The sequence below is a fragment of the Merops nubicus genome, unplaced genomic scaffold (assembly GCF_000691845.1).
Source record: "Merops nubicus isolate BGI_N331 unplaced genomic scaffold, ASM69184v1 scaffold9516, whole genome shotgun sequence".
Classification (NCBI taxonomy): Eukaryota; Metazoa; Chordata; class Aves; order Coraciiformes; family Meropidae; genus Merops; species Merops nubicus.
The window spans coordinates 3,246-26,549 of NW_008615595.1; the positions used below are offsets into that span (position 1 = coordinate 3,246).

Consider the following 23,304-nt stretch of genomic DNA (forward strand, 5'->3'; position numbering starts at 1 on the left):
TTTTAACGTAAGGTTTTCAAGAGCACTCTGAATTTAAAAGCAGTGTTTTGTTCTCCAGAGCAGCCCTGTGCTGAAAGGCCGCTCCTGCAAAAGCTGGGTCAGGCCTGTCTGCAGCTTTAGTACGCTCTACCTGTATGAATTAAGTGTCACTGGAAGAGTCATTAAGGTGACTGCAGCCTGGCCTCACCTCCTTCGCATATCTACTTATCTAAACACGGGGGCTGTATTTCAATGAGCAAGCCCATACAGACAATAACATTGAGATAAGGCTCCACGGTGAGTATCTACAGGCACCCTCATTAAAGCAACAAAAAACTTGCTAGTGCACCCACAAAACCCATTAAGTGCTAGAAATACAAAGCAGCTTCTAGGATTTCAGATGTCAAGTAAAGCAATTCAAACACCCAGGTGGAAGAGTTAAGAGCACAGCAGCCCCTTCTCCCCTAGCATCCCCCAGCACTCCAGTCACTCTGCAGATCGCCATGTTCTCACACTGATCTGCAATGCCCATAAATGGGAAAACACCAAAGTGGACTCAAACCCTCAGCAATGCCATTTTGTGAGAAAGCAGGAGGCTTTCCTTTTGCACCCAGCTCAGTGCCTGAGAAGTAAGCTTACCCCATCTGGTAGTGCCCTCCAGCATACAGCACTCACAAACTCATTTGTGTCATCTTCTTTCCGGTCCTTGTCCAGGACACTTTTGACTGTATCAAACTTGAACGTCAGCAGTGTCTTTGAGAGGCCCTTATAGTATAGGTAAAGGGAATTATTTTCACTTCCTAGAAATAAAAAATTAAATATACAAGATTAGGTTCTGGTAATAAGGTTTCTTAGCTCTTTCATTGTTTAAGACCAGACATTTCCTTCTTGTAGTTATCATCACACTTGTGGTACCTTGGCAACTGGGAGTGCTCCACAGAGAACTTTCATGACCCTTAATAACAGGACGATGTTTTATTACAACTGCAGTATGCAGCGACTTCCAAAACATACAGGATTCAAACTGTTCCCCAGAAGTTCCTTTGGGCAGAGCACGCTGAGCAGAGCATCTATGCTGCCACACGGAACACGGCTACTCCCAGCCTCCTCGGTGTGACTAAAGCAGGCAGCACTGTCACGTTTTGCTTGCCTTAATCAAGTATGACAGTTTGGTCTGTGGAGGTTTAAGTAAGAGAGTAGAGAGTGTGCAGGCTTTATTTAGAAATCCATCCTGATTTCTGCCTTGCAAGCTGTACAGAGATCAGAGAATACACAAGCTAAAGTCCTCCCTTCAGTGCTGGCACAGCTGTCCTGCTCATCCCATAGCTATCAGCCTGTCACTGCTTTCACACGAAGACCTGTGGATTTACAGAGGTTCAACAGGCCAACTTAAGCAGTGAAAGGACAGAAATAACCAAAGCAGTAACTGCTTGAAGATGATTCAGTCTTCTAGGGAGCTGTTTGCAGCAAGAGCGTTACTGCTTCACCACCCAGAATGCCCTAAGTGACAACTACAGGACCCTTGTGTGGTCCAGGCTACTGCCCTTCCTTAGAAAGATGCAAGAGGATGTCAGTTGATAAACTTGAAAGACCTAAGCCACATCAACAAAAACTACATAAGTAGCTGATTTTTGGTGACAGCAAGTCTGAATCATCATATACAAAGAACTTACCTGTAACAAGAGGAAAACAGACCCCCTCAGGTCAGGGCCCCTTATGCCATTCCCAGGGAAGTGGAAGTTCAGAACAATCCTCTGTTAAAAAGCCCATGCAGCTATGCAGCACAGAAGCTGGTGTGCTTTGCAACTGGAGAGGTATCAGCTCTGAGGAGCCCCATTAGCATTTGTCAGGATGGCTGCTCTACTCACCACAGGCAATGTAGTCTCCGTTGGATGCAAGCCCTACAAAATTCTTCTCATTGATATGTCCCTTGAAGGAGCGCAAGCAGTGAGGCTTCCCTACGTTCCAAAGCTTCAGCTGACTGTCTGTTGACCTGAAAACAACACCTGAAGTTACCCTGCTGTCATATGGCAGGAACTCCTTGCTTGCAACCCTGCTCCTTAACACCCTACTTGCAATGTAAATGTAGAAAGTCTCAGTGAGCTCCAGGAGATCTATCCCACTTTCAATCATATGCAACTCAGCTTGAGCTCAGAAAGGTATCAAGTCATTTCAGAAGCCTGTCATAATGCATTATATGTTTGAATAGAGAAAAACCCTTCCCTGAAGTATTGCTCTTCCTTTCTGCTATCAATTGCAGAGTCCTCCACCGAACCGTACGGCTTTTGAGCCATCACTGCCTCCTCCAGATCCTCACCACAATGGATTTTTTTTTTTTTTTTAAATCTCCAGAGCACAGACAAAACCTGTTCCCTTCTCCGTGCTGGCTGCAACTCTCATTCATGCCTTTACAGGACTTGAGTCTCCTCCCTCTCCAGCTGCCCTGAAAGCACGTTCCCCTCCTCCTGCCCAACACTCAGCAGCCGCGCAGAAAAGCCGATGGGGGCTCAGAATTGCTATTAGCATCGCGTTGATGTGGTTCTCAGGTGTAATTCAGAGTGCAAGGGTATAGATCTCAAACTTCCACTTTTTTCACCTTGGCAGTCAAGCTAAATATTACTATTAGAAATATACAAACTCTGCTGGGATTAAATCAAAATTGATGTTTTCCATTGTTCCCCCACATGAAAACACATCTGCCTTCAAAATATTTTTCTATTTACTATGAGCAAACACTTTCCCTTTGGCAAAAGAAAGGAGGTGGAGGTCTGCCTAGAAGAGCTCAACTGAAATCAGAAGATCCCAGATTTTCAGGAGATATAGGATTAATTTCTTCCCTCAACCTGAGGGGATATGAGCCTTTCTCAATTTACAGGCACTATCCTTCAGCAGTTGCAAAGCTCACTGACTTATAGCAATAGCCCCCACAGAAAGGAACAAGTGGTCATGTGGTAGGACCAGAGCCCCATGAAGCCACCCTTGAGGAAATTAGTACTATTCTGAGCTTAAATTTGAAAAAAAAAGAAAAAAGTTAGAATAGGACCTCTCAGCCTCCTGAGTAGGAGGGAGGGGAGACAGGCAATGCTTCCCTTATGCAGGTTGTATAACCCAACCTTGCTGCCTTCTGAATATTTAGAGCTGAAGGGAAAAAACTCCACTCAGTATCCATCAAACACTACCAACGACATAAGACATTAGCCTTGCACCAATGTCACATATACCTAAAAATATAGCATGAAATGGGAGAGATGCACCTCGTGCTACACTGCAAAAACCTTATCTCGGTCCTCAATGACAGCTGGAATGACAAAGGAGCGATAAGGGAGCTGCAGCAAGATTTGTTAGTCATTTGTAATAATAGTATGAGGTCAGATCAGAACCAAGGTATGAACTCGATGGGCAGTACTGTGGCTTAAGCAGGAGTGCACTCCTCATCCCAGATCTTGACTGGGGGGGGCCTAAACCTGAGTATTCAGCTTCTCTGTCTGACACTTGTTCCACATCCGTCCCTGCCCTACACTCTCTCTTCCTTTCTCTAGTTCTTATTATCACATTGCTCATAAAGGACAAAAAGGCATAGACTATAGCTTTTTTGGCCAACAAGTACAGGGCGGTGCCCTCTGTGTTATCAGGGCAGTTGTGTTTTTAAAATGCTGCTTTTCAAAGGTTCAGAGTTGCCTGGAAACTCAACTTTTCTGAAGACAGGGTAAAGCAGCCAAAGACTAATCCCTGGTCTACCAGCTGTCAGATTCCCATGACGGCTTCTGCTATTAGCTAACCCATTGAAGTGACCTCATATGTATAGGCACTTAACCTCCATATTTTAGTAGCATGCATTCTAGATCTCCTCATTAAAATAAAACCACTTGAAGTCTGTTACTAATAGAATGGTTTTACTGTTTAATTCCCACCAAGCTCTAGCCATGTTTGTATTTCTTGGGATACACAGGCCATAAAAGAAGGAAGATATCTGCTACTGGAGTGATCCCATTGGTGTTACACTGCTCTTCTGGTTTCATACCCTCTCCAAAGAAAGTCATCATGGATACACTGTCCTGTTAAAGCTGTCTCTCTGCAAATCAGCACTGCAATCAATATGTTGTGCTAAATACCAGGCAGTTCAGAACACCCTTGAGGTCAAAACCTAACTCTACAAGACAAAGTAAATCGGTGCAATCTATAAAACAGCTTTAGTTAGAAATCTAGAGAATCTGAATATACACAATTTTTTTTCTTAAAATAAATCAGTGCTTGATTTTTGGGAATCAATTCTGCTGTCCCCTCTCTTCAATTTGCAAAAGAAAGATATGAAGAGCAATCTGCTCACTGACATTTCTCTCTGCTCATGCACAGAAAGATAGGTGAACCCTCCAGTGAGACCCCTCATCCTGTTGTTGCCTGTCCAAGTCTGACAGCTCTATTGAAATTCCTCCCAGGACTATGGGGTAAGATTTTACAAGTTCCCCCTGGGCCTATAAGAAAGCTGAGGAGGGACTTTTCACAAGGGCTCACAGTAATAGGACGAGGGGTAATCGCTTCCAACTGGAAGAAGGCATGTTTAGAATAAACATTAAGAAAGTTTTTCACTGTGAGGGTATGAGACACTAGAACAGTCCGTCCAGGGACGTTGTGGATGTTCCATCACTAGATGTATTCAAGGCCAGGTTGGATGGGGCTTTGAGTAACCTGATCTAGTGGGAGGTGTCCCTGCCCCTGTCAGGGGGGTTAGAACTAGACGATCTTTAAGGTCCCTTCTCAACTAAACCATTCTATGATTTTCAGACAGTTAGATCATGCAGGACAGGGTCATTCTGTCCTGAAACATCCCACAGATAATGCTCCTCTTGATCATGGCTGTAGAAAATTCCCATCCTCCTCCTCCTTTTGTTAAACACCTTCTTACCCAGATTTTGTCCAAAGCATTAAACGTAATTTTCTTTGTGCTCTAGGTATGAGTTTGTACCCTTACAGAGTTATAATGTTAATGAAAATAAGAAGAGAGGAGTACAAGGCAGCAGGCATACTTTCTGGGACCAGACCTACCCCTGAGATCCACCCCTGCTGCCCTTGGGTGTTATACACGAGTGTGCTGAGATCAAAGCTTCCCCTGCAGCCCCCCAAGGCTGCTTGGATTTCCCCCACTGTGTAAGAGGGGCTCACCTTTGATTTATCAAAGAGGCTCACACAGCCCATCATTCAAAGCTTTCCCTATGGGATCTGACAGGCATGCTCGTTCCCACATGGATTAAAAACCTACCTACAACCAAGGCAGCCACATCCAGCTTTGGGGTAGACACACCTGGCCATATAACTGAAAATAGCCTGTAGAATACTATTCTTCAGGGTCTCTAGAGAAAACCTTCTGGTCTACCCTGGGCAAAAACCTGCACACGATTAGGACCACAAAACAACTTCTCCTTGTCTACCTTCTAACTCAAGTATAACCCTAAAAAGGGCATTCACAGGTTAATGAATTACCAGAGAACAGATCAGTCAGTCCTCAAGCTGCTTTCAGGCTGTGGCTAAAACCCCTCTTCAGACACCACAGTACCATTTGATCCCTTCTGTCACTCATCATCTGGGCTTTACTGCAGATTACTGTCCTCATGGCTCTGCCAGCAGCCTTCTCTACAGCAGAGCTCTGCTCAGGAGCACCCTCAGCACAACCAGCACTTTGAAAAAGGAGAGTTCACCAAGCCGGGGCTTGCAGTCAGGAGCTGCATCTAGTTGTCTTTGTATCCCTCTTAAGCATTTTAGCTCCACAAGACAGAGCAGAGCCAAATGACACCAGGAACGAATTTCTGTTTTCATCTTAGAAAAAAAAAAAGCAGCTCTCTGCTTCCCAAAAGCACAGCAGCCAGCGAGCGCGCCCACCCACGCTGGTGAACTCGCACGGCGGCCCTGAAGAGCTGCGGAGAGCGAGGGCTGCCCGGCTTCTGGCCTCCCTGAAAGGCAGTACTTACGCAGAGACGATTTCTTCCCCGCTCACAAACTTTGCGTAGGAGACTGCCTTGCGATGCCCTTTGAACACCATGATCGGCTGCTTAGTGTTGCGAAGATCGTAGTAGTGAACACAGTGATCTGGAGATGAGAAAGAAAAGGGGCAACGTTTAATCAGCTGGGAAGGATGTACGGGACCTCTAACAGTCAGCTCGCAATAAAAGCCCTGCCTGCAGCTTCCACATCCCACTTAAAGCCTCGTCTAGGGTAAACAGTCTGCACTACAGCAAAGGAATCTTTAAGCAGGCTTTTTAAAATGGCCTCAAAACTCAGTCAGGAAGGTTTGAAGCAGCCTCTCAAAGACGCAGAGAGGGGAAAAAAGATTCATCCACATGAATGTGCACACACACGTGTCCTGCCACAAATCCATCTGGCCCACGAACAAGCCAGCAGCTAAAAGGACTCTTGCCTCTCCTGTCTGCCTTCTCAGCTCCCTGCCCAGTCACCCCAATTGACATTCCTAATCCTCTGCACCCCATTCTCCTTGGTCTTGGAAAACTGTTGGAGAAATCAAGGCTAAAACTCAGCCTGTCCGCTACTTAAATTGGACTGTGGAAAACAGGGATTAAATTTCTCATGCTTAGTCTAAATGGGTAACCTCCATACTTTTGGGTTTTTACTTCTTCTCTTTGATTTTATTACCAATCGAGAGAGAATTAGCATTTCTGCTAATGAGAACAGACAATTCCAGTTCTTCTTAAGATTTAATTCACAGATGTGCCACCATGTTACAATCACATAAAAGGGACTGCAACAAAATTAGTAATACATATTATTTCCTGCACAACTAAATCTCAATTCCCAAGAAGAGAGAAAAATAAGGAAACCCTACGAGACTCAAGCCCCAAACACCCTCAGCCCACTTTCCAGCTCAACAAGGTCAATAAGCTTCTCCCTTCCTGACTTTCAGCCTTTGATGCTAAGCTCATTTAATTATCCCCTGCTATTCTGGAAGCACAGGGAGAGAAGGCCACACACACAGGGAAACAGAGCTGGACACTTTCTCACCAAGCAACTTGCCATACCCAAATGTCAGCTGAAAACTGCTCTGACCCTCCTCCCACTGAAAGAATGCCTCACCAATGGAAGTTTATCACAAAGATGACTTAGAAATGAATTTAAATGGCAATAGCTACAGTTATTTTTGTATTTGCAAAGCATTTCACAGCAGGGCTCTCAGCCATACGAACACCACCCAGCTGTCTCCAAATCCCATGTGGTTTGAGAGATAAGTGGATTTACATCGATCAGGCTACAGCAACTGCCATCAGCCCAGTGATGGGAGCTTCTCCCCAGCTAACAGGCTAACTGGGGGCTGTGTCAGAAACATCTTCAGCAAAACAAGGCAAGCAGCCAGGTTGCCTTCTCCTCCAACCCCTGCCAGCATCTTGCTCTCTTCACAAGATAAGGTGATGGGTTCAGAGACTTCTCCAGTAAGGTTTCTGGCTCTCCCTCCTAAAAGCAGATGCTCTAAGCAGCCACATGAAGTTTTTTCCACCACTTACACCAAATTGTTGATTTACCTCGTTGTGTTGAAATCCAGGAGCTATTGCACCCATTACTCCTAACACTGAAATGCTGGAAGTGCTGTATCCCTAAGCACTCTTTCAAATGCTCCTGTTTCTTCTGTCTTTGAAATATTAACTCTCTGAAGCGCCAACACTTACAGACCAAAACTCCAGTGTGTTCCTAATATTTGGCTATTTTCATTATCTTGAGAACAAGATGATGTTGCAACAGGCTTATTCAGTTATAGAATCATTTTGGTCGGAAGAGACCTTTAAGATCATCAAGTCCAACCATTAACCCAGCACTGCCAGGTCACCACTAAACCACGTCCCTCAGCACCACACCTACACGGCTTTTCAATCCCTCCAGGGATGGGGACTCCACACACTGCCTTGGGCAGCCTGGGCCAGGGCTTGACAGCTCCTTCAGGAAAGACATTTTTCCTCACGTCCAACCTAAACCTCCCCTGGTGCAACTTGAGGCTGTTTCCTCTTGTCTTACCACTTGTTTCTTGGGAGAAGAAACTGACCCCAACCTTGCTCCAGCCTCCATTCAGGGAACTGTTGAGAGCAAGAAGGTCTCCCCTGAGCCTCCTTTGCTCCAGGTTCAAGAACCTCAGTTCCCTCAGCTGTTCCTCACAAGACTTGTGCCCTAGACCCTTCACCAGCTTCACTGCCCTGCTCTGAACACACTCCAGCCCCTCAATGTCCTTCTTTGAATGAGGGGCCAAGAACTGAACCTAGTATTTGAGGTGTGGTCTCACTAGTGCCAAGTACAGGGGAACAGTCACTTTGCTAGGAGGAATTAACCCAAATACAAGGATTAATTTTCAAAGGTACTTTGCATTAAGCATTAACACTCCTTTAACAAGATATGGGCATCCTGGTCCCTTTACCTCTTGGAAGACCTGAGCCAAAAAACTCCACATTCTCTCATCTGGCTGGAGTATCTGCTGCAGGAGCTACAAAACAGTTAACTGGAAATTGTTCTTTTAACAAGCAGATGACACTAGCAGGGCTTTCTATTAGGATCCAGTTAGTTGATAAGCCTTTCAGTTCTATTTTTGCTTACAGTTTCAACCTCCTCTCCATCTGGCCCATCAGTAGGATACCTTTTGAGCACCAGATTTTATCTTTCAGAGGGTGGCAGGGAAAGGGGTACCTGAGGATGGCTGTGTGTGAGCAGCTGGAGCAAGGAGAAGGAGCCATAGCAGGCAAGACAAGTCCATTTGCAGAGCAGAGATGTGAAGTTGCATTCACCTTCTAAATATCCCAATAAACAGCTCAAAGCCTGCCGGCATCTGGCCCCAGCACGGCATGTGCCTCTCGCCGTCAGGAGGGCAATCAATCACTGTCTGCTCTGATCACAGCGAGCGTGAGGGAATGGGCAAGGCCAGGGGGTTCTAAAATTAGCCACTTAATTATTAATTGATTATTTCAGCAGCCAAAGTGTTGGTACCGAATTGAGGTTGTGTGTTTTTTTTTTTTTTAATTCAATTGAAGCAGCTATTTTTAAATAGCTCTATGAAGAAGAATGCTCAGTGCATTCATTAAAACCAGAACAGGTGGTCATGTTTTACCATTAAAGAGAGTGTCTCTCTCATAGGCCATATGGACTTTCAGAAAACATGATAAAAATGCCATCTGCTGAGGAAGTGGAGAGCCCCAAAATGAAGCTAAATGAGAAAAATACAACTCCCAGGTACCCCGGCAGCTTCCTTGCTTGGTGGAGTTTGATGAGCTGGAATTGCCTGCTACAGGCAGCATCTTGGGCAGGCCAGCAGGTCTGAAGTGCTATGGCAAGGTGCTCTGGAATGCTTATAAAATTAATTAGTCCTAAGAGGCAGCTGAAGGTAAGGAAAACAGAGTGGGCAGTGAGGGAATCAAACACTTGCCAAACTGTGTAAGAGCCCGCAGGCTCATCCAGCATCCCACTGCTGGCTCCTGCCCTCAGCATCCCTAGAAGGTCACGAAGCACATCCCACTGCTAACCAGCAATGCATGGGGGTATTTGCTTCTCCTTTTCCTCCACAAATATAAGCATTATAATCATCATCTAGCACTTTTTCTCAGCTTTACAGTTTCTAGCCTGACCAGAAAACTCACTTAGAACAATTTCAATTTGGAAATGACAATTCCACAGCTAAAAGCCCAATGCCTAACCCCTGGGCAGCAACAGCTTACTGCTTTATTTTTTTTTTCCTGCATTCAAGTTTTAATTGAAATATATATGAGATAACGGGAAAGAACATGTATATATACACTATAACAAATTAAATACTCTGAAGCAATTCTCGTCTAGTTCAATGTCACTGCAGAAGCTAAGCATGACAGAATTGTGCTGCTGCAGCTTTTGAATTCAAATGTTTGCTGGCAGGCCATGTTTTATTATATAGACACATTTTTTTTAAAATGATCTCAGAAGGCAAAAAGGGCAGCTAAGATCTGCCACTGCTGCTGAGGTCTCTGGCCACAAGCCTGAATTTTTAAACTGTGCTTTTCCAAAATGCTCAAGAACTGCTTGCTTCAAGATGCTGCTGCTTTCACCTTTGAGCTGTCTAGTGACAATTCAGACTTTCCCAGACTTACAGAAGATCTCACCACCTCTTAAATATAACCTACAACAGCAAAGGATGGCATCCCTTGTTGCTCAGCAGCTCATCAATTCACAGGAGTCCAGCAAGCAGGAATAGGGTGAAAGTGAAGGATGGTTTTGTGGTGGACAAGGAAAAGTGACCAGCATCTTCTCAATACCAGTCCTCAGGCTCAGCCTGATTGCAGGGAAGGGGATGCAGAAACAAACTGATCATGTGGTTACGTGATCTTAGGAAATCAAGTTTAAAGCTTCTTAAAAAAGCTGGGAATTGCTAAAGGAGCACCTTAGGTAATTTCAGAGGTGCTCAGAAAGCTGGAATTGCTCTTGGGTTTTTGGTTATATAAACAAAACAAAAAGGCCAAGTCTGTTTTTGCCAAAAAAATGTTTTTCCCTTGCATTTAGATTTATTAATAAAATTCACAAAACATCTGTTACTAGCAGGCTTTAGGTTCAACATCACCTATTGCAAAGTTCTTAACATGTACGTATGAGTGGCAGCTCCAGAAAGAGTAGGTGAGGGTTAGGAATGAGTATCACAGCAGCAGTTTGTTTCAGTACATCCAGGGGAGCAGTGCACACCACCCTCAAAAAATCAGAGCGATTTAACTCTCCAGCTACCCAGAAATTCTCAGTAACATTCACGTTCCAGGTCATACGCTTCACCCACCTTCACAGCAACATTAACCAGTCTATGGCATGAGCTAACTCACAGAACCCCCCTCCAGGCCTTTTTCAGCCAAGACCCACTTACTCGAAGGGATAGCAAATCAAGGACAGCAAAACAAAAATTCACCTGCAGTGCAACAGTTTTATATTCAATGGATGTAGCAACAATAAAGCCCCAAGAGCTGCATACAAAGGTTCTGTGGCTCTCCTCTGGAAAACTGAATTGCTGGAGAATCAATAACTATTTTTCCTATTTCAATCATTCAGTAATGCATATTTCTCAACTGTTCAATATTTAGATTATTGATCCATTCAAAAGCTAAGTAATTTACATCGCTCACAGATTTTTCAGTGCTTATAGACTAGAGAACTTAAGCGGTGCTCACTGCTACATATGAAACGAATGTTACAGGCAAGAAGATGGCCATATTCAAAAACAAAGTTGCAGGCTGGGGAGCCAGATGACTAAGTGGTTTGTTACAAGTCTCCTGCTATCACAGCACAACTAAACTTTAGTGTTCAATTAATTTCTTGTACTAAAGCTCTGGCTACAGCCTGCCTCATGCTATACAGCTGTTCAACTGAAAACGGGAGCCCAGACTAAAGCATACACTTTAGCTGGGTTTCTTTCAAGCTTCTTTGACCATGATGATCTGGGTTTTTTTGCATCTAGTAACTCACGGCCTCAGCTAATGATTCCTTCCGCTTCACCTACTTATTTTCTTTCATATGAACTTGAAGTTTAGATCGAGGCTGCCTGTTTTCTCCAGTGAAACTCCATACATCAGTACTAAGAATAAGAGACATTCATAAATCTGATGGATGTATTTAAATGACTCTTTCAACAAGATTTAAACTGAGCCAGAGCAAATTTAGTGCAAGATACCTCCGGTTACTCCAATCAGGTTATCCTGAAGAATCTGAAAGGGCAACAAAGTAAAAGAGCACAAAAATATCCTCAAAAGATCTTTACTCAGAAAGATGAGGCAATATTTTATGGTGTTTGATTCCATATTTACTTTCATTGGTTAAAAATTTATTTCAGGGATCCTGAAGGAAGCCCCCATTGCTCAATACATATTGTAAGGATTAGCTGAAATCCAATTCTTCACATGTAAACATGGAATGGTTTGGGTTGGAAAGGACCTTTAAAGGTCATCTAGTCCAAGTCCCCCACGCAGTCATCAAATACAACTCCCACTACAGCAGGTTGCTCAGAGCCCTGTCCAATCTCACCCACAACGTTGCCAGGGATGGGGCATCAACCAACTCTCGGAGGGGCAACCTGGGCCAGTGTTTCACCACCCTCAGTATAAAAAAAGTCTTCCTTCTACCTAGAATAAATCTCCCCTCTTTTAGTTTAAAACCATCACCCCTTTTCCCTTCACAACAGGCTCTGCTAAGCAGACTGTTCTCATCTTTCTTATAGGCTCTCTTTTGGTACTGGAAGGCTACATTAAGATCTCCCTGGAGCCTCTAGGCTGAACAACCTCAACACTCTCAGCCTGGCCTCACAGAAGAGAGGTTCCAGCCCTCAGATAATTTTCTGGTCTTCTCTGGACCCACTCCAACAGGTCCATGTCTCTCCTGTGCTGAAGGCTCCAGAGTTGACTCAGCACTACAGGCGGAGTCTCAGAGCAGAGCAGAGTCTCAGAGTGAAGAGAATCCCTTCCAGCGACTTGCTGGCCACACTGCTTTAGCTACAGCCTGGGATGTGACTCGCTTCTGTGCTGTGAGCACACATTGCTAGCTCACGTCTACCTTTTCATCCCCCAGTACCCCCAAGTTCTTCTCCACTGGGCTGCTCTCAATCCCTTTATCCCCCAGCCTATCTTGATAACAAGGATTGCCAGAACCCAGGTGCAGGACCTTGCACTTTACCTTGTTGAACCTCATGAGGTTCACACAGGTCCCCTTCTCAAACTTGTCCAGAACCCTCCTGATGCCAGTTTCTACCTATAGAAATTGATCTGGCCTTTCACTTGTTTCTTCTCTGTACACCAAGTGTAAGCAAGATTATTCACTATACAGAGTGGCCAGAAAGAAGCCCTCAGAGCTACCTAAAACTGTATCTAGTCAACTTGTTTAGCAGGAAAAATATAATCATAACCTTATGCCTTCCAGACCCCCCCAGTTCAAACCAAAGCTTGTGTTGCAAGTGTCTCTGGGTGAAAGGAAAGACTACACATTATCATTCCTCTGAGTGGCACATCATGAGAGAGAGCAAGCCACCTGAAGGAGTTTTAGTTGAACATAGTTTAACAGGCAGTAGAAGAACAGAACTTCAAAATCAAGATGGGTTAGCCAAAAGCCTCTTTCTTCAGCCATGCCCAATGTCATTTCTTGCTATAAAAAGGAATTTTTATCTTCATAGGTAAAGCTTTTGGCTAGACTAAAAATGGAAACAAATTGGAGGCTCACATGAAACCTCAGTTAAAAACTACTTCTGTTAGTCCTAAGAGGAAGAAGATAATAAGGGTTAACATCCTAATCTAAAACTCAACTCAAATCAACAGTATTACACTGTACTAGAGTGTACCGTGTTGCAGGACACTGAAGATGATTTGGCACATTAGATGCCTCAGTGCTTAGAGAAACTTGAACAAGGGCCAGGTAAACAAGCACTGCTCTTTCTCAAAAACCTGAGACAAGACAGACAGCAGCTATCAGAACCCAAACCCTGAAGATTAAGTGCTTTAAAAGAGATTTCCTTTCATTTGGGTGGAGACCTACAAAAGCACCAGCTTGACCTTGAAGCCATCTAGCAAGCTGGATACTTAAAGATTAACTAAAAAGCTATTAATAAGGAAGTGGAACCTCTCCAGTGGAACTTCTACATACCTCTACACCAGGAAATGGATCCTCACACAAAGGCAGCAGTATCATCAACAGCTGGTCAAAAGACAACTCAGCATTTAATTATGAGGAAGTCCAAACTGAAACTTAATCCTATGCAGAGTGCAGTTTCTGTTTGAAATCAGTTTTTGCTTGAGGGCTCTGAAAGTTACAGAATAGCATAGGTTGCAAGAGACCCCTGGAATCCAGCCAGTCCAACCTCCCACTCAAGAAAGGGACAACTGCAAAGGTGGATTCAACTTCCTAGTTACACATCTATGTTCAAGGGTCCTACTCAGTCAAGCTCTGGATATTTCCACAGACAGAGATTCTGTAAACCATTCCCCCATTTTAGTTGCCTTGAGAAGTGCTCTTATGCCAAAGGATTACAAAGAAACTTTAATCAAATTTGCTTAGGCTGTCTGCTATTGACATAAAGAAAAGGCATTAGCTCACCCCTCAGCATTAGTGTTTCAGCTGTGTTTTGCTGCATAAGTCTCTGGCTTCTCCAACCTTTCAGGTTTTGCCACCCTCATCACCTGGCAGGAGGTAAAACCATGAAGCACTGCCATAAAACCATAGCTCTCCTTTAATTGATTTTTTTATTACTAGTTAAAAAAAGAAAATGAAGAATTGCTGAACTTTAACTGTTGCCAAACCTGTAATACCAAACCACAGCACCAAAGAGATCTTCATGTGACTGAGATGGCTTTTTTCACAAAGTTTAGGGTGGAGATTTAATCTCCCCTACAGCAGAGAGGCAGGCTGGAGTTCACACACCCACAGGTAGGTCTTGCTCTGTAGAGAAGACTTGGGGACATAGGACAGTTGAACACTATCTTTGGTAATTCAACTCAATGAGACAGGTGAATCTTCATGCAGGGACAACAAAAAACAGACTACTCTTACTCTTGGGTCTCTTCCAGGGCAGAAGAGAGTGTATGGAGGGGAAAAAAAAAAAAAGTGTCTTTATTATAGCAAGAGAAATGCAGGGTGGCATTTGGGCATTCAACAAAGAGTGGTGAGGAAGCCTTCCAGCCAGTGAAACACTATAAAGAGATTTATTTCACTTGACAGTAATATTGGGATGGGATATGATCGGTGCAGGCTCCAGCCTATCACAAGGCATTTCAAGGGGAGAATACAGTCTGGTAGTTTCCACTACATAAAGGAAATAGAAGTTCTGGGAAAAGAAAAAAGCTGACAATGCCTTAGGGATGGGAAACAAAGTGGACTTGAATTCACGTGAACAAAGCCCTGCACCAAAAATTAACACAAGAATTTTCTGAAGAAGAAATTAGATAATATTGACAACAGTGCGTTGACATCAGTGCCCTCTTTACAAACCATTTCCCTTACTGTAAGGAAAGGGATTAAAAACGAGTTCGATACAGCCTGAAGCAAAGAACCTTTGATAGACAAAACTATCCGGAGTGTTTTACTGAAGAATGCAGTGTGCTGTTTCCCACTTGCAGCATGACAAATCACATGAGGAGGAGACAGCAGAAATAAATCCATTTCACCCCAACATCTCCCTGTAGAACACTGCAGTGCAGGTAAAGCTAACTAGCAGTTTTTATTTTTCTTGTCTATACCGTCCCTTCAAAAAAAAAAAAAAAGCAAGAAAACGTTATCCCAACAGCCATTGTTAAGGGAACATGAATATGTTTTCTGGATATGGCTTTGTATTCACAATTTTCTGTTCCAGCAGAAATTGCAAGTACTTTGTTTCTATAACTAAGGCAAAATTACCTATTTGATGCATTTGCTTTTTCCTCCTCTTTTTACCAGAGTTCCCTCTGCAGTAAAGGAACAGTTTTTCTCTGCATAACCATTTTCTGCTGCCCTGGGGGAATCTCAGCAATCCCTTCCAGAAGCAATGCTCTGGCCCATCACAGAAAACTAGAACGATGCCCTTATTTTGTATTTCAGGTGTGTGCCCAAGATAATTTGGGATGTGGTACTTCATTCATGTTGGCTACTGGAGTTCTCTCTAGATAAGTGGTCTCGCACACCTTTGTACCAGACTCCTAGGGAGCTCCTGTACACCCTGTCTTCAGAGTTCTCAAATGCTCAAGGGCCACCCAAAAAAGGGCTGAACTTTGGAAAAGCATTCAACAGATACTATTTTCCCTGCAAGTCAAAGCCTCCTGCCATGTTTTCTTACCCTGCAACATGCTCCGAAAACTATATAAGATTAAGAAAGGACTGTATGATTTATTTTGCTGGTGGGAAAATGTTAAAAAAAACCAAACAAACAAAAAAACCACCCAAGTTTTAAGTGAAGAAGCCACAGAGCCTGTGACGTTAGTGAGGAGAGGAAAGAGTTTCTAAAGCAGAGGAAGGCACACAGCTATTTGGGGATGACAACTCAACCTTGTTTTCTTACACTGCAATACAGCTGATGGCCAACAGCCTTCAAAAAATTGTATTTAGGATATCAAACAAATCTAGCTCAGGTTTTCATTTAAACAAAGGAAGAGCACAACTTTGAGAAGGAGGACAATGCACAACTTCGAGGAGGACAATGCCAAACAGTGCTGCGCTTAGCAGACGGGATGACAAAGGAAGTACCATGAGAAAGGTCCACTTCAAGAAAACTCAATTATACAGCGTGGAAATTAAACATGTCTGGCAGCCCCAGTTTAATCTCTGGCAAAACCAACAGCAGCACAATAAACACCCCCTACCTTTCCTTCTATCAAGGAACGGCTCAGGGCTGTGACAGCAGAGGGTTTCAGAATCGCACTTGAAATATTTTGACAGAGCTCTGCAGGGAAGACTATAACCTGCTTCAGCCAGGGATTTTCATCTTACTAACACCAAATGTACTTTTTTAAAAAATGTATATCAACACTAGCATTTCACTAAAGATCTATATCTCCCTCTGCTGAACAGATGAAGGGAACAGCAGCCTTGATGGGAACTGCCAACTGGCTTTTTAACCTTTGTATTCGACAGATTCCCCATGGCTTGAAGTTACAGATGACATTTGCCGGGTTATGGATAATGGTCTTTACACACTGGGGACATTTTTCTACTGACTTGTCTAAAGCTTTTGACACAGCAGCCCATAAAACCTCTACCCTAAATAACTTGTCTCGTAGTAAGGAGAGAAGGAGGAGACATAAAACATTAGAGATCTTAATCAGTTGAGAAAAGGGCTCTGATGGGAGGGGGAAGAAAAACAGATTCCTCTATAACTCCTTTGAAACTTTGACCTTTATGGTTTTGAAGAGCTACAGAGATTTCTCACAGGAATAAGGGATAGATAGGTTTTGTGCAATTCAAAGATTGCCTTCTATCAGACTGTTGGAGAAATGAAATATTCAGTACACATAAGGAAGATTTACTAATGTTACAAAACCAATGCAGATGATAGCAGTAACAACCTGCAGCTTTTAGACGAATTCATTCCTTAAGTCTGGAAGAGGAAAAAAAGGAATTATGTACTACTCAGACTCTTAATCCAACTTTTCTCATAGACTCTTTAGCATGTATGACTCTACATACACTAGGACACGCAGGCTGATGTCCAGTATAAGTTTCTTCGTGGGTGCTTCAACCCATGCTATCTAAACGGACTACATCTAAGAAGACCCGAAAACTTCTCACATGAGCATCAGGAATAAGTGTTAGATGTATCTAATGGCCAAAGTACTACCTCATTTGGTGAATAGATCTTCCCCAATTCAAGATACATACTGCACGCATTATTTATTCTTACTGCAAACCCATGTCAGCTTTGGTTCCTGAATGACTCCCAATTGTGCATGTCATACAGATGTGATGTACGGAAAGGGCAACACAGTCAAGACTGATAGGAACCACATACTTCAAGAGGTCAAGATCATGGAGATGAAGGCTTAAGACCTTAAAGTTAGCTATGAAACAGAACATCCTAAGATTTTAGGACTGCATTTATGAAACAACAGCTTTAAGGTTTTAATCCTATGAGCCAGTATCATACCCAAAAGAACTAAACAGGCTTCAGAGCAGTCAGGCTGGCTCTAGGGAAAGTGCAGGCTGCTGCCAGATGCATTACAGTACACAGCTGAGGATACAAGTTTGCCAAATTATCAGCCAAACCCAATTTTGGTCCAGACTATACTTTGCTTCACTAGCCTGAGGAGATACAAGCCATCATGTACTAGGTACTGGAGATTCATTACCTAAACTTTCCTCAAAGCAGACTCCACTGGAAGAGATGGTGAATATTAAGTACAGTGTCACCATAGTTAATATTCAAGCTTCAAAGAATGCTTAAGGCAAACCCCCAAAGGTATGGTGGATTACGCAGACAAAGAAATAAGCACAGGAAAGCACGTGATGATACACAGGTATGCACCATGGAAAAGCAGCAATGTGCACACCAGCCATGCAATGAAATGCATCACGTGAGGAACGACTAGATTTATGCAAACATCTACAGCCCCTACTTTTTGTCATCTACTTAATCAAATTGTAACAGGACCTCTTTGGAGGAATATTTAAAGGGCCTCTTTAGCCCAAGAGTTCAAAAACACTTCTCTTAAATGCTTATGCAATGCTTAGATGCTCAGGTAATATGAAAAGATGCCTTTGATGTGAGAGCCCACACTGCATTTGCCAGTTCCAGATTTTCCTACACAATGAGGCAATCTTCACCAGTTTGTATGTTTTAAGTCTAAATGTGCATAGTACCCAAATAAAAGGCAGGAACAGTTCATCTACACTGCAGTCTGATCAGGAGTTAACACAGGAAGCCATTACAGAGGATGGCATTTCAATGAGCAGTTCCTTTAAATGAGCTACCAGAAAAATGGCAGCTTTGGAAACTGCTGAGGTTGGAAAGGATTAAGCTCCAAGGGATACAGCAACAGCTAGCAGTGAGAGCAATTTGGCATTCTGAGGAAAAGATGAATCTCGGAGTTGCCTATCTGTTCCTGAATTTCAAGGCTCATTTCAATTTAAATTTGAATTTTATAACATTGACTAAATGACTTCTACACCAGTTGTAAGACAAAATGTTCAGGAAAAGAATATTTAAGCAAACAATTAGCACGCTCATTTCTGCTAATGACAGATTTATCCTTTTCCCTAAAGAATCAAATGGAGCTTTTCAAGTTCATCTTACTCCTTCACTTGTCAGTGAAGTGTGACAACCTCTGGAATAAAGCTAGGAAACTTCCCGTGGGTCTCCATATTGGCACTAGCCAAACATTGCAAATGCTTTATCCAACACAAGTCAAGGACTACTTTCTCTATGCATGCAAAAACAGTTACGTAAGATTTAAAACTCTGTGGCTTGTGTGAAATTTGCACACGCAACATGTCGAACACACCTACGAGTGGTTTCATGTCCCTCTGATTTCCTGGGAAGCAGCTGCAGCACAGCAGGGAGACTCTGCAGTGCCTGGCTGATCTGATAGCATCTCACATGTGCAGACAGGCCAGTCAGCTGAAACGCAAAAACTGTCGTAAATAATACAGCATAGATGCAGTTCTCCTGACTGTCAGTCCTGAGCTGAAGCAGAATGTGATCCACCTACCAGGACCAAAAACATGGTCCTCACCAGGACAGCAGAAGATATGGTTCAGTATTTCACTTCTATTTACAACACAGCACCCAGGAAGAGGGACAACATTTAAGTCAAACCTTCACAATGCTGTTCTAACCTAAACAATCTCACTAAGCTCAGTGCTCCCCCCACAATACTGTCAGGACAGAAATACGATCACAGCCACATGGGCCAAAAATGCAGATTCCCCCAAACAACCCTCAAATGAATGTGTCATAGATGCTCTCAAAGGTTACAACAAGTGAAACCTTTGCAATGAATTCTGGAATGAGTTTAAATTGTAAGGTGACAAGTATGCACTTGCCAAACATGGACATTGTCTGCTGCTTCCACTGCTAGTGGCCTCAGAGGTCATGGCCTAGAGAAAGATTACGGAACGCAAAGCAAAAGAAAAGACCCTGCAGGTAAAGTCCAATATGAGTACCAGGCAAGCCCTGGACTGCTCCATGCCATACCCATTCCATACAGGCTGAATTTTGAGGACTTCTGTGAAGTTTTTCCTACAGACTTGAAAGGAATGCCTAACGTTGGTCTGTGCTTTTGAACACTGTGCTCAGTTCATACAGGAGAGGTAATCTTGTAGCTTAAGTCCAAAGAAGCTGCCTAACTCCATGCTGAACATGTCATATATTCACACAGATTCTTTGAGTCACTACAGGCTTTCAGTAGAGCAGAGTCCTTACCTATGAGAATCTATTAAAGTAAGACCTTGCTTTCAGCTGAAAAACATGAATTCTCTTCCAAAAAAGGCACACTGCCATCTTGGTCACTAATATCACACCATTCTTCTCAGCAGACCAACAGGCTAGGCAAGTCACCCAGATCTGAGGCAGTGCAAAAGGCTAGTTCTACAGAGGGATGTTTGGGAAAGAAAACACTGCTCCACTTACTGCAGCAGAAAAATCAATGCTTCACTGGACAAGGATGATCTCCAAAGTGTTCCCACTTGGATCCCAGGTATATGAACAAAATTGAACGATGCTGACCAAGAAGCCATGTGACCTCGAACCATAAAGGCATCAGGCCAATGCACAGATCTTAAGGAGCACATAAAAAGTTGCAAATGAAAGCACAGCTGTTGATATAGCAACAGGAGTCCTTCAGCATGCTGGATGCTGTGGATCGATATTGTTAGCTTTGTGGCTGTTCAACAATGAGAGAAAGGGAGCAGCAGTCAAAGCCAGAACACACTGCCATTCTGTATGCTGAAGATAATGCCCAGGAAAGTTCTTGAAATAGCATGCAAAACCTGCTGGAGAAAGGCAAAACAATCTTGGAAGGAAAAGCACTTCCTTGGCATGCGTTCTCGCTCAGTGTCACTGTAGAACTGGGGAAGGGGATAAGGTAAAGTGACAGACTAGCAAGAAGGTGGAGAAACCCTCAGTTCTAGGAGGAACTCTCATGTTGACTGAGGACTCGTCTCCCTTGTTAGCTAATGCTGATCTCAATTTAGGCTGCCAAAAGTCTGTCTGGGGCTGGCACTGGTGCTCTACATTCAGACCATGAGCTGTTCCAGAAAAAAGGCAATTCAGTTCTGGCCATACAATTGCCAGTATGAAGGAAGAGATGGCAAAGCAAAATTGGGAATGTGTAGGAGGGAGCACGTCATCCCCAATGCTCATTGGTATTCTCATGCTCTGAGGCTCTAAAGGAGTAAAATCAACATAAATCAGAACTGCCCCACATTCTCCTCCTTCTGGTTGCTTCATCTAAACCCACACGGTCAAGAGCTTGTGACACTGCAGTGAAGCATTTAGAGACCTAAGGTTAAAACTAACCCAGCAAAACCTTAAGCTCTGACTGTGTGGTAGCTACTCTGTTACTCTCCTTTGTCCACCCCTGAACATGAGCCAGCAGTCTGCCCAGGCGACCAAGAAAGCCAACAGAATCCTGGCTTGTAACAGCAATAGCACGGCCAGCAGGACATGGGGAGTGATTGTCCCCCTGTACTCACCACTGGTGAGGCCACACCTCAAGTACTGGGTTCTCTTGGGCACCTTACTACAAGAAAGACACTGAGGTTCTGCAGCAATAACACAAGGACAACAAAGCTGGCAAAGGCTCTTGCGCCCAAGTCTTGTGAGAAGCAGCTGAGGGACCTGGGGGTGTTTAGCCTGGTCTCAGAGGAGACTCACTCTTGACAACTCCCTGAAAGGAGGCTGTAGTAATGTGGGGGGATCAGTCTATTCTCCCAAGTAACACTCAACAGCACAGGAAGAAATGGCCTCAAGTTGCACCAGGGGAGGTTTAGGTTGGACGTGAGGAAAAATTTCACGGAAAGGGTTATCAAGCCCTGCCCCAGGCTGCCCAGGGCAGAGGCAGAGTCCCCATCCCTGGAGGGATTGAAAAAGCCACGTGGATGTGGTGCTTAGAAACATAGTTTACTGGTGGGCTTGGCAGTGCTAGGTTAAAGGTTGGACTCCATGATCTTAAAGGTCTTTTCCAACCAAAATGATTCTATGATCTGTACTTGTCCACTGCTTCCACTCAGTCTGTGAAGCTCCTCAAGAGCAGGCAGTCTCTATCCTGCATCTCTGCAGCCTTGAGGAACCTCTTATCCCACAATCCCACCTGCTAGATTTGTGGGTCCTAAAGGGATAAAATATCACACGAGAGATGATGAATCTAATGTAAGAACTCAGGAATCTGAAGTTCCGCTGACACGATGGTCTGCATAATATATGAGAAAGAAAAGGTCAGTGGTAGCTGCTGACAGTATTACAGCATGCTGGGAATAAAGCACCAATAGCTATGCTTAGCTCACTACAGTTAGCAGACAGTCTGATCTCACCCAGACTGCACAACTTGGACATTCAAGCTGCAAACTACATGCATTTTCTGCCCTTTTTTTTAAAAAAAAAAAAAAAGCAGGCAAATGGTACTACTAGAAAATATATGGGTTGAGGGCATCAGTGCTATTGCCGAAGCAGAACAATAACAGCTTCAGCCATGATTTATATAGCTAATTTCAGGATAAAACCCTATCTATTTTTAAAAAGAGGAAAAGACCACAAAATTACCTGATTTTGTATTCGGCAGTGATTACAGTTTATACTGCCCAATGTTTCAACCCAGTAAGCATGCAAATAGAATATTTTATTAAAGTAACAGACAAAAGGGATCTTTTCTTCATGTGTCCTCTCCACTGCAAAAGATTTTATCAGGCTGCAGCCAGACTTGCCAGATTTCCTCTCACCTGAAGGGCCTGTCTGATTTTAAGAGAATTATTTCCCAACCCAAATATCCTTCTTTACTTGTATAGGCTTTATTTCTAGTTTATTGCTCATTTGTTCTGTTTTAGGCTACCAAACTGATCTTTCAGTCATCTAAAAGCTTTCAGAGTGAAGAGCCCAAAAAAGAAACATAGATTAGAAGACTGCTTTTTCCATAGACTAGGTGAAATTATTAAAAAAAGGGTAGCTGAAAGTGAAGGGAGAAAAAAACTTTGTTTCCGTCACAACACATTAAACTGGGTTAGTACACAGACTATGAAAGTAGATACTGAACTCTTCTTTGCTCTGAGTTTTTTTTCTCAGATTTCAAAAGCAACATCTTTCAAGGCTTCAGTATTTCTTTTAATTTCATATGCCATTTTTTCCCACGTATTTACAGCTGAAAGATCAATTAGAATTCCTTTGTGGGAAGTCATTCCTATCAGTTCAATTACTCCATGTAATGGTTTCAGCAATCACAGCTAAATATCCATTTTAATTTTTATTTAGAGACTCAATTACCAAGCATCAAGCAGATGTAAACACTTAAAATTTTATCTTCTCTCCTTCCTACACCACCTTCCCCAGTACAAATATCATTTTACCCATCGGCATTCTCTAAACCATAAAAATGCACACGCAGTTATTTAAAGCCTCCGTACAATCCCCGTCACTCTCTAATGCTTCTTTCCCAAACAGACTTGTTGAAGATGAGCCTGTTGTGGTTTGTTAGACAAGAGTGTGGGGATGGAGACACTCCTATCTGCTTCCATCCCATGTGCCCTACAGCTCTGAAAGCCTTCATAGATTTGCCTGTGCCTCAGCCTGCCTCTGCCTTTCAGAGGGCAAGTTAGCAATTTATCAAGGAAGAATTCTGTTTCATGGTGCTATTACATATCTATTTTAATCAGGGGCTGATCCATTTGGGGCTAGTGCTCTCATCTTTT

General features: G+C 43.3%; 1 protein-coding gene across 1 annotated transcript in view; it reads right to left on the reverse strand.

Annotated features, from left to right (window-relative positions):
* Window positions 1–618: 618 nt before the first annotated feature.
* The window catches only part of LOC103775122 (E3 ubiquitin-protein ligase RFWD2), a gene marked incomplete at both ends in the record, with an annotated part of 41,100 nt that continues 18,414 nt past the window's right edge, over window positions 619–23,304 (reverse strand). Inside the window, 3 exons of the mRNA XM_008942566.1 lie at window positions 619–779; window positions 1,848–1,972; window positions 5,943–6,060. Coding sequence (XP_008940814.1) covers window positions 619–779; window positions 1,848–1,972; window positions 5,943–6,060 — 404 coding nt within the window. The remainder of the gene's footprint in view (window positions 780–1,847; window positions 1,973–5,942; window positions 6,061–23,304) is intronic.